Source organism: Narcine bancroftii, chromosome 13 (genome assembly GCF_036971445.1).
Source record: "Narcine bancroftii isolate sNarBan1 chromosome 13, sNarBan1.hap1, whole genome shotgun sequence".
Classification (NCBI taxonomy): Eukaryota; Metazoa; Chordata; class Chondrichthyes; order Torpediniformes; family Narcinidae; genus Narcine; species Narcine bancroftii.
In genome coordinates, this window is record NC_091481.1 from 78,723,376 (window position 1) to 78,740,122 (window position 16,747).

The window sequence follows — 16,747 nt, forward strand, 5'->3', positions numbered from 1 at the left end:
CATCTGGCAGTCAGAAGAAACAAAGAAGTGACTGACTTTCTTTTGAATAGAAGGCTGAAACATCTCCTTTTCAATACAAATAGGGACTGCTAATACTGGAATTTTAAGTAAACAAAGAGAAGCTGGATGGGTCATGCAGCATCCATGGAGAGAAATGGTTTGGGCCAGGAACCTTTATTCTTTTCCTAATTCCATCATGGGGAAAGATTACCAGGAGGGCGAATGAAAAGATTCAAGGATGTGCCCAAATCCTCCTGGCAACAAGCCATCTGATTCCAGGGTATAACCTGCTGAAAGCAGAGAAGGAGCATTGAGGATGATGGGCACCAATCACAAATTACCCACCCACCTGGCCAGCCCATCAGGCACACCCTGTCCTACCTGTGAACCATTCTTGCGGTTCCCAAATTGGAAACCCCAAAAACAGTGGGCCTGAAAGAAGGAAAAGAAGGGTCAGATATGAAGGAATTTATAAAAGGATGGATCCCGAAGGTGCTGGGAACGATAGATTCACATGAAGAAATAGAAATCGAAAGGGCGCATAGAGCGCTAGTACCGAAGTCGCCACCACATCAAAAACCGAGATCCATATTGGTAAAACTTCTAAGATATATGACAAGAGAGAACATACTGGAGCAGGCAAGAAAGAAGGTTAGAGAAGACAATAAGCTGTTCGAATATAAGGGACAAAAAATATTTTTTTACCCAGACATAAGCTTTGAACTTTTAAAGAAGAGGAAGGAATTCAACACGGCGAAAACAATCTTATGGAAGAAAGGGTATAACTTTATATTAAGACATCCAGCAGTACTCAAAGTATTTATTCCTGGGGAATGGAATAGACTGTTCTCAGACCCAAAGAAAGCCCAAGAATTTTCTGAACATTTGCAGGACAGAAGAAAGGAGGAGGAGTGACAAGAAGGATGACTGGCAAGAAAATATACAAAAATATGTAAAAATATAAAGTAAAGATAATGTGTATATAAAGATTTAAAGATGGATAAGAGAAGGGGATGTAGGGAAAAAAAGAGAGAGAACTTTGTTATAAGTATAGGAAAATAGTGTTCTCTGGGTGGGGCTGGGGGTGGGAGAATAATGGTCACTGCGAAATCGGTTGACACTTGCGAGTAAGTTCGCAAACCGAATGGAAAGGGGAGTTGTGGTTGCCATCAAGGGACAAGGGGCAATCCAAGGAGGGGAGGTTCATTTGGGGTTAAAGGGTTATTGTTCGTGGGGATTGTTGGGGTATTTCATGTCTTAAGTGTGTTGTCATATATTGAGATTAAAAAGGAAAACTTAAAAAACAGTAATGGAAAAAAAGGGGATGGAGGTGGTGAAGAGGCGGAAAAGTGAAAATAAAGATATAAGATGGCCACATTGGACTATATGACTATAAACATTAACGGAATATATAACCAAGTTTAAGTGTATCCCATTGGAAAAAAAATCACATACAATTTAAAAGAGAAAGTTACAATATATGAAAAAACCTGGGAACCATATATGGAACATAACAGAAAGCAGGTCTCGGACCACCACCACCTAAAATGATAAGAAGATAAACACGATCAGATTTAATGTGAATAAGTAGATGTCTTTTTTGATTGTATTCCTTTTGTATAAAGATATTGTTTTAATGTATTTTATACATTCAATATTTACTGTTTTTGGAGGGGGGTGGGAAGGGGGGAAGGGAGGGATGGGGGGGGGAAAAAAGAGAAAATGCCACTGTGAATATTTAAAGAGATGTATCTGTAAATATATTGGTTGATATGGTTCATAGTGCGATAAATAAAGAATTACAAAAAAAAAAAAAAAAATCCTGAGAAACCGCCTGAAGCTGAACTTGCTGGAAACCACAGAGGTTTTGATCAGTCTAACAGCACAAAAGATGCGAGATAACACGCCGTCTCTGGTTCAATCCAGTTTTACAAATGTCCAATACTATTTTCTCTTTAAGTTGGAAAAACACACAAAAATCACTCTATATTATACAAAGCTCAGGACTGTTGTAATGAATGGTATCAAAGGACATGGCTGATGACAAAGATCAATTACTAAATGTGGAAAGAAGAAACTATTTCTTCTGTTCATAGAAACAAACATGAGATTCCGAATTTATTAACGTTATGGAAGCTTGATGACTATAATTTATACATAATACATAACTAGAGGCAGCTTGCCTTATATAACCAAAGATTCTGAAATTTGGCGCACAGCGATAATCCTGATCTTTGATGAGAAAGGTACATGGACTACATGTGGCCATATACAGAGCAGATCTGGACAAGAAACTAACTTGATCACTACCTGTAACCAGTGAACATCTCCCTATAAAAATTGAGTTAAATTGACCACAGCCATTAATATTAAAGTATGCAGTGCAAAATCCAGATCCAATAAAGTTAAAGCATTCGATGTGCTTTTTTTAAAAGTTATGTAAAAACACATTAATTATTGGTGAAACTTTTTTAAAAAGTTTTTAGATTTAAAAAAATTTTGGCCCACCAGTCCGTGGTGCCCAATTTACACCCAATTAACCTACAACCCCGGGACATTTTGAACAGGAGGAGGAAGCCAGAGCCCCTGGGGAAAACCTACGCAGACACAGGGAGAGCGTACAAACTCCTTTCAGACAGCATGGGATTCGAACTCCCGTCATGATCGCTGGCGCTCTAAAGGTATTGCACCAACCGGGCTGAAGAAGATCAATTTCTGATTGATCAGGAAATTGGGAATCAGGGGAAACTGCCACCGAAGAGGCGAGCCCTGGAGCAGGTCATACTGAATGGCCTCCTTCTACTCATTTTTCCTTGTTCTTCTGGGAAACACACCATCAAAAAAGTTATTAGAATACAAGTTGATACTTAAATGTACATGGATGGGTCTGCATGCATATAGTGATTTTACAGTAATTTTCATTTAAATCTCCATCAGACATTCTCTACACTTTAATCAGAATATTTCATGAAAAGATCTCAAGTGTCCAGTTAAGTTTAAAAAAAACCATCTCCAAGTAAGTGGATTTTTAAAAAATTGAAAAATTGAACAGAGCCCACCTCACTGACAAAAGGCAAAGGAGGAAAAACCCAACACCCAACCCCAAACCACCAATTTTCCCCTGCAACCGTGTCTGCCTGTCCCGCATCGGTCTTGTCAGCCACAAACGAGCCTGCAGCTGACGTGGGCATTTACCCCCTCCATAAATCTTCGTCCGCGAAGCCAAGCCAAAGAAGAACTTTAAAGTGAGGAATTGTGCTTGATTGGGAACTGGTGGAAGGTGCTTCAAGCATCGAAGATTTTGAAGTTACATCATACATTCCTAACTGCAAGAGATACCCGATTACCCTTCATTGCGAGGAGTTGGAATTCTGAAGGAGGTGAATCCTGCTACATCAGGATTTGGTCTCCCTATTTAAGGAAAGACTGCTATAAAGGAAAGCAAGGCAAAGCAAGTCCCGCAACGAGCAATTTAAATTGCATCGACCCAGATTCATATCTTTGATGTTTAAAGTATTCTCCTCCACTCAAGCTGAACACACATCCTGACTTAAAATATCAAAAACACATGGCTTGATGGCGAAGATGTTGAAAGGTCCGGAACTAGTCTATGCTCAGAATGAAGGATCATCCATTGATATAAGGAGGAATTCCTTGACAGAAAAGTTGGTGAATTTTTGCAATTCTGTGCTCCAAAGAGTTATAGATATTCAGTTGCTAGATACATCGAGGGTGAAATTGATAGACGTTTTGAATCAAGGACTTGTGGGAATCATGGAGGAAAAGTGAAGTTGAGGCAACAATCCAAACTTGTAAGGAAAAAGGGGATATGTATTGTGTACAAGTACCAGGGATCTCTAATTTGACATCTCGTTCGACGCAGACATTGTGGGTTGAAGAGGGTGATGCTGGGCTGCACTGTCTACACTCTGCCCATTATTCTGCAATATTATTGCACGCGAGACAAGGTTGAAAGGCCTTGCCACCTACTCCTGCTGCTTTTTCTTAAGCTCAATTATTATAATTCTCTCCCACCATTTCAGAACTCAAAACCTGTCACAGCGCTTGTGTCATATTGGAACAGCCACAGCTCTCATCTTACCAAGCTGTCTCAGTGGAAATTATGAGCATTAACACTCTTTCCTGTCCTGGATGCTGATCAAGTGGTCAGTAACTTGGGGATTGCCTGTAACTTGGGGATATCCTGCTGTGTGCAGCTTGTTTTAATCAATTTTTACACCCCCATAAACCAAACTTATCTGTGAAGATCTAGACGGATAGTTTTTTTTCTCACAAATATTCACATTTTGTTTCACTAATGTGTACCTGTGAGGCAACACCTGGCACAAAGTTCCAGCGACCCAGGTTCAGTCCTGACTTCCAATGCATTGATGTGGAATTTGCATGCTTTCCCTTTGATCACCCCCCAGCCCCAAGAGCTCAGATTTTTTTTCCCATGTCCCCAAAGGCATGCAGACTAATGGGCCATTGCAAATTGACCCTCATGCATACACGTGTTAAATTCTGCCAGTGGGTGTTTTCGGGGCAATTGACAGGAAAATGGAGAGAATAAAATGGGTGAGGTGGATGTCTGATTCTCAGCACGGCCTAAAGGGTCTGTTTCCTGCTTTATCTCTCACTTCAAATAATCATACCTGTACTGAGTAATGGAAAAACTATGGCTCACAGGCTATGTGGGATGGCAATTTTTAAAACAAATTGATATTTTCTCTCTAATCTCTTACAGTTTTTTTCAGACAGCAAGAGCGGTGTGCATCATTTCAAGACAGGAGCACATCACTCATGAAGTGCAGCTATATCTATGGGAACAACAGTCTAATTCTACCATTCTCAATTATTTTGGCCTTGGCCCCCCCCTTAAGACTCTGCTTCAAGCTTATGGGGCTCCTTCCCCATGAAGCAGTCATGTCAAGTTGGTTTCTTCCATACTTCTCTCCTACCAAGTACATGAAAAGCAACAAAAAAAATTTGATGATCTCAGTCCGAGGCCCCCCTCTTAATTTTGCTGCTGCCCCCAGGGGAACTGTAGGATCCTGTTGAGAATGGTTGGTCTAACTGTTCTGCATTCGGTTGATCCTTTACATCAGTGGTTTTCAACCTTTTTCTTTCCACTCACATACCACCTTAAGTAATTCCTATGCCAGCGGGTGCTCTGTAAATAGTAAGGGATTGCTTAAGGTGGTATGTGAGTGGGGGAGAAAAGGTTGAGAGTCACTGCTCTCAACCCAATTGTTACCGAAATATTTTGCTTGAGAAAAATTGCTATTTTATGCACATAACAAGTCAATTATGTACGATTAAAACAGTGGTGTGTGAGTGGAAAGAAAAAGTTTGAAATCCACTGCTTTACATGAGCCAGTGGTCAGAAGAAACAAGAGGAGATGACTGATTTCCTCTTTAAAGAAGACTCCTTTTTCATGAATAAATTAACGATTGAATAAGGTGCAGATTGTGGAATCTTGAGCAAGCATGAGAAGTGGGAGGGACTCTGAGTTAGATACCTTCCACGGACAGAAACGGTTAGTCAATGTTTTGCGTCGTAACCTTTTCTGAGGGTTAACTGAAGTAAATTATAAAGTATAAATCTCAATATGCTATGCAAAGGATATTTCTCCATACTTCCAGGCAGTGCAGAATAACAGCAACCAGTAGCACCTGGCCTCTACGGGTTACATACTGTAGTTCCATTTCTCTGCAGCCAGATCCTTAAGGGTTAAAAAGTAGCCCTGCTTTAGGAAAAGGCTGCCGGTTTACATACCTTTTTGATCATGATGGTTTCATTTGGATCGATCTTGACTTTTTTAGCTTTAGATCCTTCCTCTTCACCTGGTTCAAGTTTTACCACCTTTTGTTTCTCTCTGAAAATTTAATTGCAGATTAAAGTCACTTTACATGTTACATTTCCAACCTTCTGCCACAGCAACATGCACAAGGCATTCATGGCTCTGTCCAAAACCAGATGAATTATTTTCTTTAGAACAACCTTTACTTCTCCAATATTCCAAGCAGTTCTTTTCAGGAATAGACCACAATGATGTGACCACCATTATGAAAACAAAATTCAATCAAAGCCTATTTTGTTTTGAGGATGGAGGATTCATAATAGGGTGATTCCCTGACATGCACTGGCTACAATCAGCAAAACCAAGTGAGGACGATAACACGGAGCTGCACTTGGGGCAGGATGTTATCTCAGCAGTTTGTGTAACACTTTTGCAGCACCAGCGATCGGGACCTTGGTTCGAATCCCGCTCAGTAATGTCTTGGTACATTCTCCCCGTGTCTGCGTGGGTTTTCCCCAGGGGTTCCTGTTTCCTTCCACCGTTTGAAACATACTGGATGTCGTAGGTTAATTAGCTGTAATTGGGTGGCACGGGCTGATGGGCCGAAATGGCCTGTTTGTCTAAATTTTGTTTAATTAAAAATTTAAATTTGAAAGCAAAAAGGTTCAGCAGTATCTGAGGAGAGATAAGCTGGGTTAATGTTTCAACTCAATGAGCTTGCATCAAAGATCACGAACCTCAGAAGAATCCCCGGTATCCAGCACCTATGGAGAGATCGTGGATGCCGCATATACTAATTTTCTGGTTGACTGAGACACACTCTTACAATGCCTGACTAATATAAAAGACAAAAGACCATGCAAAATTTAAATCTGAAAATCAGTATTGTAGTATTTAAAAATGTAAAGTTAACTTTAATTAGGTAATACCTATAACTTACATAATTTTAATTTATACCCCAGTCACCGGCGCTGTAATAGTGTTGCTCTAGCCGCTACACTAACCATGCCACTGCCATAATTAACCCCTTTCCCCAAGTTAACAGACAAAGCCTTACTAACGTACCTAATACTAATAAAGGAAACGACTCTTACTAGGCAGCATTAGGGAGTCACTTTGGGAAAGTCGTCCCAGCAGAGCAGCATCAGCCGGCTCTTCATCCGGGGCGCTGCCATTTTATTCAAGCACAATTTTATTGGAACTTGATTGAAATGGCTGCTGCAAGTCGGGCATGTCCAGGGTGCTCCACTGAACGAATGTCTGCTCCCATCTTCACCAAGGGTTTGTGTTGCTTCGGAGAACATTTACAATTTTAAACTTCTATTTAAATTTTTATTTATTCTTATTCATTTTAAATATTTATTTATTTCCTCCATATTTTTTTTTGCCAGTTGTTTGGGTTTCCAGTTGATTGAATTCTGGATCATGGGGATTTTATTGTACAGGTGCTCCCCTACTTATGATGGTCCAGCTTACAATTTTTCGAAGTTACGATGGTACAGTAGTGTGACTATGGTTATTTACTTTTATGTAATATGTTAAAGTAATCGTAAGCATTGTTGATTTTTCCATTAAATGTTGATAATTTCTCTAAGGTGAATTCTTTGTAGCCTCCTTGGTCAATCACTTCTTTTAGTTCAGTCAGAAAGCTTGCAGGAACTGATACAGGGCTGTTGGGAGAAAACGGGGCAGTGGGATCAGTGTGGGGGCTGATAGGGTACTGTCGGGAGAGAGTGGGGTAGTGGGATCAGTGTGGGGATTGATTCAGTGCTGTCAGGAGAGAGCATGTCGGTGGGATCAGTGTGGGGACTGATACGGCACTGTCGGGAGAGAGCGGGGCAGTGGGATCAGTGTGGGGATTGATTCAGTGCTGTCGAGAGAGAGCGGGGTAGTGGGATCAGTGTGGGGATTGATTCAGTGCTGTCGGGAGAGAGCGGGGTAGTGAGATCAGTGTGGGGATTGATTCAGTGCTGTCGGGAGAGAGCTGGGTAGTGAGATCAGTCTGGGGATTGATTCAGTGCTGTCGAGAGAGAGCAGGGCAGTGGGATCAGTGTGGGGATTGATTCAGTGCTGTCGGGAGAGAGCAGGGTAGTGGGATCAGTGTGGGGATTGATTCAGTGCTGTCGGGAGAGAGCGGGTCAGTGTAGGGACTGATACAGCACTGTCAGGGGAGAATGGGGCAGTGGAATCAGTGTCGGGAATGATAAAGGGTTGTGGGGACTGATGCAGAGCAGTCGGTGTTACACAGGGGATACGTGTACTCTTTTTCAACTTACTGGGACGTAGCCCCATCGCAAGTTGAGCAGCACCCTGTATTTCTTCTGTTGCTTTCTATAGCCCAACATGTTGTGGTGAAAGCTGCAGAAAGGCCAACAAGGTAGAAACTGTGGGACAATGGATAACAATCGTGGAACATTATCCTACAGATATTATTTCCAATGGGAGGAAGCAGGGAACAAAATATCTCATTAGTAATTCTTTACACCCAAGAAAATCTGTTGAAGCAGCAATGAGATATACGCGTGCAGAATTTAATCCTTTGTACTTACTCTACAAATTCATGTTCTCCCAAATCAGCAAACATGTAACCATGATAGCCAAAGATATCGCCAGCAAAAAATTTGATATTGTTCGTTCGGCAGAACTGATCAATCTGGATCATCACGTCCCGTGGACAACAAGTCAGGCACACCTTCAGGAGGGAATAAATATTAGAAACATAGAAGAGAGGAGCAGGAGTAGGTCATTCGACCTATTACCGACTAGTCACTGACCACATTTTAATCATATCAGTTACCAAACCTAGATTTGTGTCCATAAAATAAAAATGGAAGGATGCGCTGGTTGTGTATAGCAGGTTACATGAGCTTCTATTTGATTGGTAGATGTAAGTGATAGGATAAGTATATTTGGAAGTGTATATGCTACGTCTGAGTAAGAGAAAAAAAGAAGAGGGGAAAATGGTTCAAAATGAGTAAAAACATTATTTTTATATACGAGGCATCTAAAACAGTGGATGGCAAACCAATCCTAAGGACTGCATTTTCTGAGCTACCCTGATGCTCTGTTCCCTCCATCATAAAGTAGCACAAGTTTCTCAGAAATAGCAATTCCTACAGTTCTTAATGGTGGAAGCCATAAACTCCAGAAAGCTGCCATTCATTTCAAAGAGAAAATGTCAAACAACATTAACCCTTCGGACACTGGCCATTTTCAACCTTTTATCATTTTATCATTCAGTATATACTCCAAAGGAGCTTTTTTGCGCAGGCCCGAGGACAGGTCCACGTCCTCCCCCTCAACGTCCTCCCCCTCCACGTCCTCCCCCTCAAAAGATGCTCACAAACTCAAGCTAGCATGCTGGAACATCAGAACCATGCTAGACAAGACTGACAGCCACCGACCTGAACGTCGGTCTGCCCTCATTGCACATGAACTCCTCAGACTTGACATCGACATAGCCGCTCTCAGTGAAGTCCGCCTGGCAGATGTAGGCAGCCTCCAAGAACGCGGCGCGGGCTACACACTCTACTGGTCTGGCAAGCCTTCAGATGAACGACGCCTATCTGGTGTAGGCTTCATGGTCAAGAGCTTCATTGCCTCCAAACTCGAAAACCTTCCGACAGGCCTCTCGGACCGAATCATGTCCATGCGACTCCCACTTCAAAACAAGCGTCACATCACCCTCATCAGTGTCTATGCTCCAACCCTCCAGGCGGAACCAGCAGAAAAGAACAAGTTCTACACCGACCTGCGCAACCTCATCCAACGTACCCCTACAGCCGACAAGGTTGTCATCCTGGGCGACTTCAACGCTCGTGTCGGCAAAGACTCAGAAACCTGGCCAGGAATCCTGGGCAAGCATGGCGTCGGCAAGTGCAACGACAATGGGCGCCTCCTGTTGGAGCTCTGCGCAGAACAGCGGCTTGTCATTACAAACACCCTTTTTCAGCAGAGGGACAGCCTTAAGACCACCTGGATGCATCCCCGATCCAAACACTGGCACCTCCTGGACTACATCCTGGTGCGAGAAAGTGACAAACAAGATGTGCTCCACACCAGGGTCATGCCTAGCGCGGAATGCCACACTGACCACCGGCTGGTTCGCTGCAAGCTCAACCTTCACTTCAAGCCAAAGCCCAGGAACAATAAAGCCCCCAGAAAGAGGTTCAATGTTGGAAAACTGCAGTCAGACGAAGCGAGAGGAAACTTCCAGGCAAACCTCAAAGCAAAGCTCGACGTTGCAACCCGCCTCACGGACCCGTCCCCTGAAACCCTCTGGGATCAGTTGAAGACTACCATACTGCAATCCACTGAAGAGGTACTAGGCTTCTCCTCCAGGAAAAACAAGGACTGGTTTGACGAAAACAGCCAGGAAATCCAGGAGCTGCTGGCAAAGAAGCGAGCTGCCCACCAGGCTCACCTTACAAAGCCGTCCTGTCCAGAGAAGAAACAAGCCTTCCGTCGCGCATGCAGCCATCTTCAGCGCAAACTCCGGGAGATCCAAAATGAGTGGTGGACTAGCCTCGCCAAACGAACACAGCTCAGCGCGGACATTGGCGACTTCAGGGGTTTCTACGAGGCTCTAAAGGCTGTGTACGGCCCCTCACCCCAAGTCCAAAGCCCGCTGCGCAGCTCAGACGGCAAAGTCCTCCTCAGCGACAAGATCTCCATCCTCAACCGATGGTCAGAACACTTCCAATCTCTTTTCAGTACCAACCGCTCAGTCCAAGATTCCGCCCTGCTCCAGCTCCCTCAACAGCCCCTAAGGCTAGAGCTGGATGAGGTTCCCACCCTGGATGAGACATATAAGGCAATCGAACAACTGAAAAGTGGCAAAGCAGCAGGTATGGATGGAATCCCCCCAGAAGTCTGGAAGGCTGGCGGCAAAACTCTGCATGCCAAACTGCATGAGTTTTTCAAGCTTTGTTGGGACCAAGGTAAACTGCCTCAGGATCTTCGTGATGCCACCATCATCACCCTGTACAAAAACAAAGGCGAGAAATCAGACTGCTCAAACTACAGGGGAATCACGTTGCTCTCCATTGCAGGCAAAATCTTCGCTAGGATTCTACTAAATAGAATAATACCTAGTGTCGCCGAGAATATTCTCCCAGAATCACAGTGCGGCTTTCGCGCAAACAGAGGAACCACTGACATGGTCTTTGCCCTCAGACAGCTCCAAGAAAAGTGCAGAGAACAAAACAAAGGACTCTACATCACCTTTGTTGACCTCACCAAAGCCTTCGACACCGTGAGCAGGAAAGGGCTTTGGCAAATACTAGAGCGCATCGGATGTCCCCCAAAGTTCCTCAACATGATTATCCAACTGCACGAAAACCAACAAGGTCGGGTCAGATACAGCAATGAGCTCTCTGAACCCTTCTCCATTAACAATGGCGTGAAGCAAGGCTGTGTTCTCGCACCAACCCTCTTTTCAATCTTCTTCAGCATGATGCTGAACCAAGCCATGAAAGACCCCAACAATGAAGACGCTGTTTACATCCGGTACCGCACGGATGGCAGTCTCTTCAATCTGAGGCGCCTGCAAGCTCACACCAAGACACAAGAGAAACTTGTCCGTGAACTACTCTTTGCAGATGATGCCGCTTTAGTTGCCCATTCAGAGCCAGCTCTTCAGCGCTTGACGTCCTGCTTTGCGGAAACTGCCAAAATGTTTGGCATGGAAGTCAGCCTGAAGAAAACTGAGGTCCTCCATCAGCCAGCTCCCCACCATGACTACCAGCCCCCCCACATCTCCATCGGGCACACAAAACTCAAAACGGTCAACCAGTTTACCTATCTCGGCTGCACCATTTCATCAGATGCAAGGATCGACAATGAGATAGACAACAGACTCGCCAAGGCAAATAGCGCCTTTGGAAGACTACACAAAAGAGTCTGGAAAAACAACCAACTGAAAAACCTCACAAAGATAAGCGTATACAGAGCCGTTGTCATACCCACACTCCTGTTCGGCTCCGAATCATGGGTCCTCTACCGGCACCACCTACGGCTCCTAGAACGCTTCCACCAGCGTTGTCTCCGCTCCATCCTCAACATCCATTGGAGCGCTCACACCCCTAACGTCGAGGTACTCGAGATGGCAGAGGTCGACAGCATCGAGTCCACGCTGCTGAAGATCCAGCTGCGCTGGATGGGTCACGTCTCCAGAATGGAGGACCATCGCCTTCCCAAGATCGTATTATATGGCGAGCTCTCCACTGGCCACCGTGACAGAGGTGCACCAAAGAAAAGGTACAAGGACTGCCTAAAGAAATCTCTTGGTGCCTGCCACATTGACCACCGCCAGTGGGCTGATAACGCCTCAAACCGTGCATCTTGGCGCCTCACAGTTTGGCGGGCAGCAGCCTCCTTTGAAGAAGACCGCAGAGCCCACCTCACTGACAAAAGGCAAAGGAGGAAAAACCCAACACCCAACCCCAACCAACCAATTTTCCCTTGCAACCGCTGCAATCGTGTCTGCCTGTCCCGCATCGGACTGGTCAGCCACAAACGAGCCTGCAGCTGACGTGGACTTTTTACCCCCTCCATAAATCTTCGTCCGCGAAGCCAAGCCAAAGAAGAAATATACTCCAGACTGGGTCCATGGGCAAACTTTTACAGTACTGAAGTAAAGTATAAAACCAGTCCTGGAAAACTGAGATACGGACTCCAATCGGTCAAGCAAGACAGCCAGCAGTTATGACTTCTGATCTCCATCTCTCAGTGGGGTTCTTTGAGGTGGCAGGTAAGGAGGAACAACCCCCCCCCACTCTCCCCAAACCCTGTAAGTGCTTTATCATATATTTGTCAGGATTTTCTAAACTTGGACTATGTTAGATCTTCTCCTATTCTGTCTTAACTCCACCCAGGTTCAACCCTGAGTTAATTGTTGATCCCTTTCACCCTTCGCAACCAGATTGATCTTGCACAATACTGAAGGCTAAATATGCAGGAAAGCAGACATTTCCTTCCTAATTTCAAACCATGTTTTTCAAATGAGATAACTACACAAAAACATACTTAAGGTCCCAATTGTGAAGATGTAGGAACTCATTTAAGACCGTTTCATTTTAGGAACCCTGCACACGGGTACACAGAAAGAGGCTGAAAACTTTTACTTCAACGCTGGCATCACATTCATGTGCCCAGATTTTTATAACTTTAATATTTCATGCGGGGTTTTACTTGATCACATGCTCCTTAATATGGATTCAAAACCTGATATGAATGCAAGAAAGAGTGCGATCCTTGCATCAGATCTGTCACAGCTAATATTTTTAGAATCAGAATCAGGTTTATTGTTACGACATGTGTCACAAAATGTGTTGTTTTGCAAAATCAGCATCGTGCATTCATTTCTCATCAGGCACCTTGCCGTTCAGCAAAGGCAATCATGTCTCTGCATCCATTACGGTCTCCGACCCTCTAAATTGTAGTCGTTGCCTCCCTTGTTTCTAACCATGATGTTTAATCCATCTCTCATTTTCATTCCCTGTCTCCCTTATTGCTACAAATTACAATTCTGTAAATACAATATTTAAAAATAAATAATTAGGGCAAAAAAGAGATAACAGTGAGGTAGCGACTTAAGGTTCATCGTCCGTTCAGAAAACTGATGGCGGAGGGTAAGAAGCTAATTTTTTGTAATGCTGGGTGTGTATCTTTTTCAGTAATGTTCTCCTCCAGGAAAAACCCCTTACTCCTTGAATTCATAAATATCCAAATATTTATTAAACTCTCTCTTGAATATACAAAATGCACGAGTCTCCAAGGATCATAAAATTTCTTCTCATATTTAAATTGGGAATCGTTGGATGCAGAATTGGAACCAAAGGGCCTGCTTGTTCCTGTGCTGTACAGTTTGATGTTCTACCTCAGTCCTGAATAGTCCATTTCTTATTTTGGAACTGTGACCTCTGATTCTAGATACTCCAACTGGAGGAAATTTAAATTTAAAATATTAAATTTAGACATCTTTGGCTTGGCTTCGCGGACGAAGCACAGTAATATGCCCTTTTGGCCCACGAGCCCATGCCGCCCAATTACACCCAAGTGACCTACAGCGCCAGTACACTTGGAAGGGTGAGAAGAAACCAGAGCCCTTGGGGAAAACCCATGTAGACACGGGTAGAATGTACGAACTCCTTACAGATCGCTGGCGCTGTAACAGCGTTGTACTAACCGCTATAACCGTACTTGCTACATATCAGCCGGACATCTACTCTGCCAAGACACATCTCATTTCCATGAGATCACCCTTTTATTCGTTTAAACCAGCCACCTGATTTAACTGAATTTTTTTTTCAAATCAATTTAAGCCAGTGGTTCTCAACCTTTTTCTTTCCACTCACATACCACTTTAAGTATTCCCTGTGCCATAGGTGCTCTGTGATTAGTAAGGGATTGCTTAAGGTGGTAAGTGAGTGGAAAGAAAAAGGTTGAAAACCACTGTTTTAATTGTATCTAATGGACTCATTATGTGTACAATTTCATAACTCCAAAGGAAATGGGCCAATGACCATTTTTCTCAAGCAAAATATTTCAGTGACAATTGGGTCCAGAGCAGTGATTCTCAACCTTCCGTTCACATCCCACCTTAAGCAATCCCTTACTAATCACAGAGCACCGAAGGCATCGGGAATATTTAAAGTGGGATGTGAGTGGAAAGAAAAAGGTTGAGCACCACTGATTTAAACATTCACAAAAGAGTTGCTTGGCAAGTAGGCAAGAGGTCGCACTGAGAAGAGTCTCTTGCACATTTTCAAGCTGGGATCCCTGCACATAAGAGGGGTGGGGGGAGAGGGGGGGCACACAAGTGCTCAAAAACATTCACTTCAACAATCAGCAAACGAGTCTCAAATGAAAAGTTTTTTTGTCCTTAAAGTAACACAAGGAGTCCATATTTTGTATGCTTGCAAGCTTCTTAATTTGTCTTTAAAAAAACAAGAACATGAGAAATAAGGCCAATTCACTGACTTAGTTGCCTGAAGCTGTTTAACTGAACAATTCAAAAATTGCACAAGAGATGTGTTCTTTCTCCAAAGTCCCTTGTGCCTTCTATCAACTCAAACAGAAATACAGCACAGAGCCAATTTATCAACATCCAGATGACATTTGGATCTCAATAAACAGTTGCCTTAAATTTAACATTCAACATCTGGTATGGTCCTGTTGCTTTGGAGGCAGGGGGCTATCCAAGCCTAACTTTCAGAAACAAGGGAGGCGTCACAATGTGAAATACTGCTTTACACCAGTCAACCAAAAGTCAGTTCATCTGGGGCAGAGGAGAGGGAATGCCCCAGGGAACAGAAAACAAACCGATTGGCTCCATCACAGTTAAACTGCAACTCACTTTTGATTATGAGAAATTCTGAAAATATCGGACTCCTAAATGGATTTCACATTGGCAAAAGATGATGCCCTTGAACTGTGTTTTTTAAACTATATTTTTCTCTATATCCTACACCAGTGATTTTCAAACTTTTTCTTTCTGCTCACATACCACTTTAAGTAATCCCTATGCCATAGGTGGTGCTCTGTGATAAGTAAGGGATTACTTAAGGTGCTATGTGAGTGAAAAAAAGTTTGAAAACCACTGTTTTAATTGTACCTCATGGACTCATTATGTGCATGGTTTCAGAACTCCAAAGGAAATGGGCCAATGACCATTTTTCTCAAGCAAAATATTTCAGTAACAATTGGGTTTAGAGCAGTGGCTCTCAACCTTCCCTTCCTACTAACATCCCACCTTAAGTAATCCCTTACTAATCACAGAGCACCACCTATGGCATAGAGATTACTTAAGGTGGAATGTGAGTGGAAAGGAAAAAGTTCGAAAACCACTGTCCAACACAACTCTACACTGTAATTTTATTTGTTTGTTATTATTGCTTTACCTGCTGTCTGAGCTGATGTGTCTAGATAGCAGGCAACATTTTGTACTTCATTTCAGTACACATGACAATAAAAATTCAATTTAATTTACTTTAATATCTTATCCGGTTTCATTCATAACCTGAATATTCAAATTTACATTTCTTCCCACTTGATGCAGCACATGCTATCTAACATACTGAAAACGGATAGAATGCAGGGCTTCCCCAATTGTAAGTATTTTGTCAAGATATTTTGACCCTATTATCAGAAGACCATAAGATATAGAAGTAGGCCATTCGGCCCACTGAGTCTGCCCTGCCATTCCATCATAAGCTGATCCACTCTCCTTCTCGGCCCCATTCTTCCCATAACATTTGATACCCCAACTATTTCGATACCTAACAATCCACGCCTTAAATACACCCAACAACCTGGCCTCCACACTCACCCATGGCGGCTGATTCCAGAGGTTCACCGCTCTCTGGTTGCAGAAATTCTCCTCCGCAGCTCTCTTTGTTTCCTAAAGGTGCCCCCTTATCCTCGACCCTCAGCCATGGGAAACAACTAATTTTTGAGCTAATTTTTTTAATGCTACATTTTCCTGATTTTTGTTCAACCACTTATTCTTTCCCAACTTTGTTTTCTTCCTGCATTTAGCCAGAGATTTATATCAAAGGAACTCGAGGAAAATTAAAATAGTGAGAAAGTTGCTTTGTAAATACCTGTGCACATTTTTTATTTTGGAACTCAGAATTTTTATGCATTTGGTTCCTAATGGTATTTTATTTTCAAGTCAAATACTTAGACAGGTGGGGGAGGGGAAATAACATCTGAAGTCTGCAACTTGTCGAGAGTAGTGAACACATTCTAGACTTTTGAGGAAACAGATGGAGCATGCTGTTATGGGAAACTATCCCACATTTATAAACCCAGAAGTCAAGAGATTAGTCTGCTCTGGATTTTGCAAGTGTGCAGTGGTGATAGAGCTCAGACTCACCGCATTTAAACTCCTTTCACAGAGAGTCTGGGCAGATTCATGTTGAAATGTCACAACAATAAAG

At 43.1% G+C, this 16,747-nt stretch overlaps 1 protein-coding gene across 1 annotated transcript in view; it reads right to left on the reverse strand.

The window, feature by feature from the left end:
* Window positions 1-16,747, reverse strand: part of sae1 (SUMO1 activating enzyme subunit 1) — a 123,000-nt gene that overhangs the window by 83,539 nt on the left and 22,714 nt on the right. The window contains exons 4-5 of the mRNA XM_069907933.1: window positions 8,354-8,496; window positions 5,780-5,879 (exon numbers count right to left, since the gene is read on the reverse strand). Coding sequence (XP_069764034.1) covers window positions 5,780-5,879; window positions 8,354-8,496 — 243 coding nt within the window. The remainder of the gene's footprint in view (window positions 1-5,779; window positions 5,880-8,353; window positions 8,497-16,747) is intronic.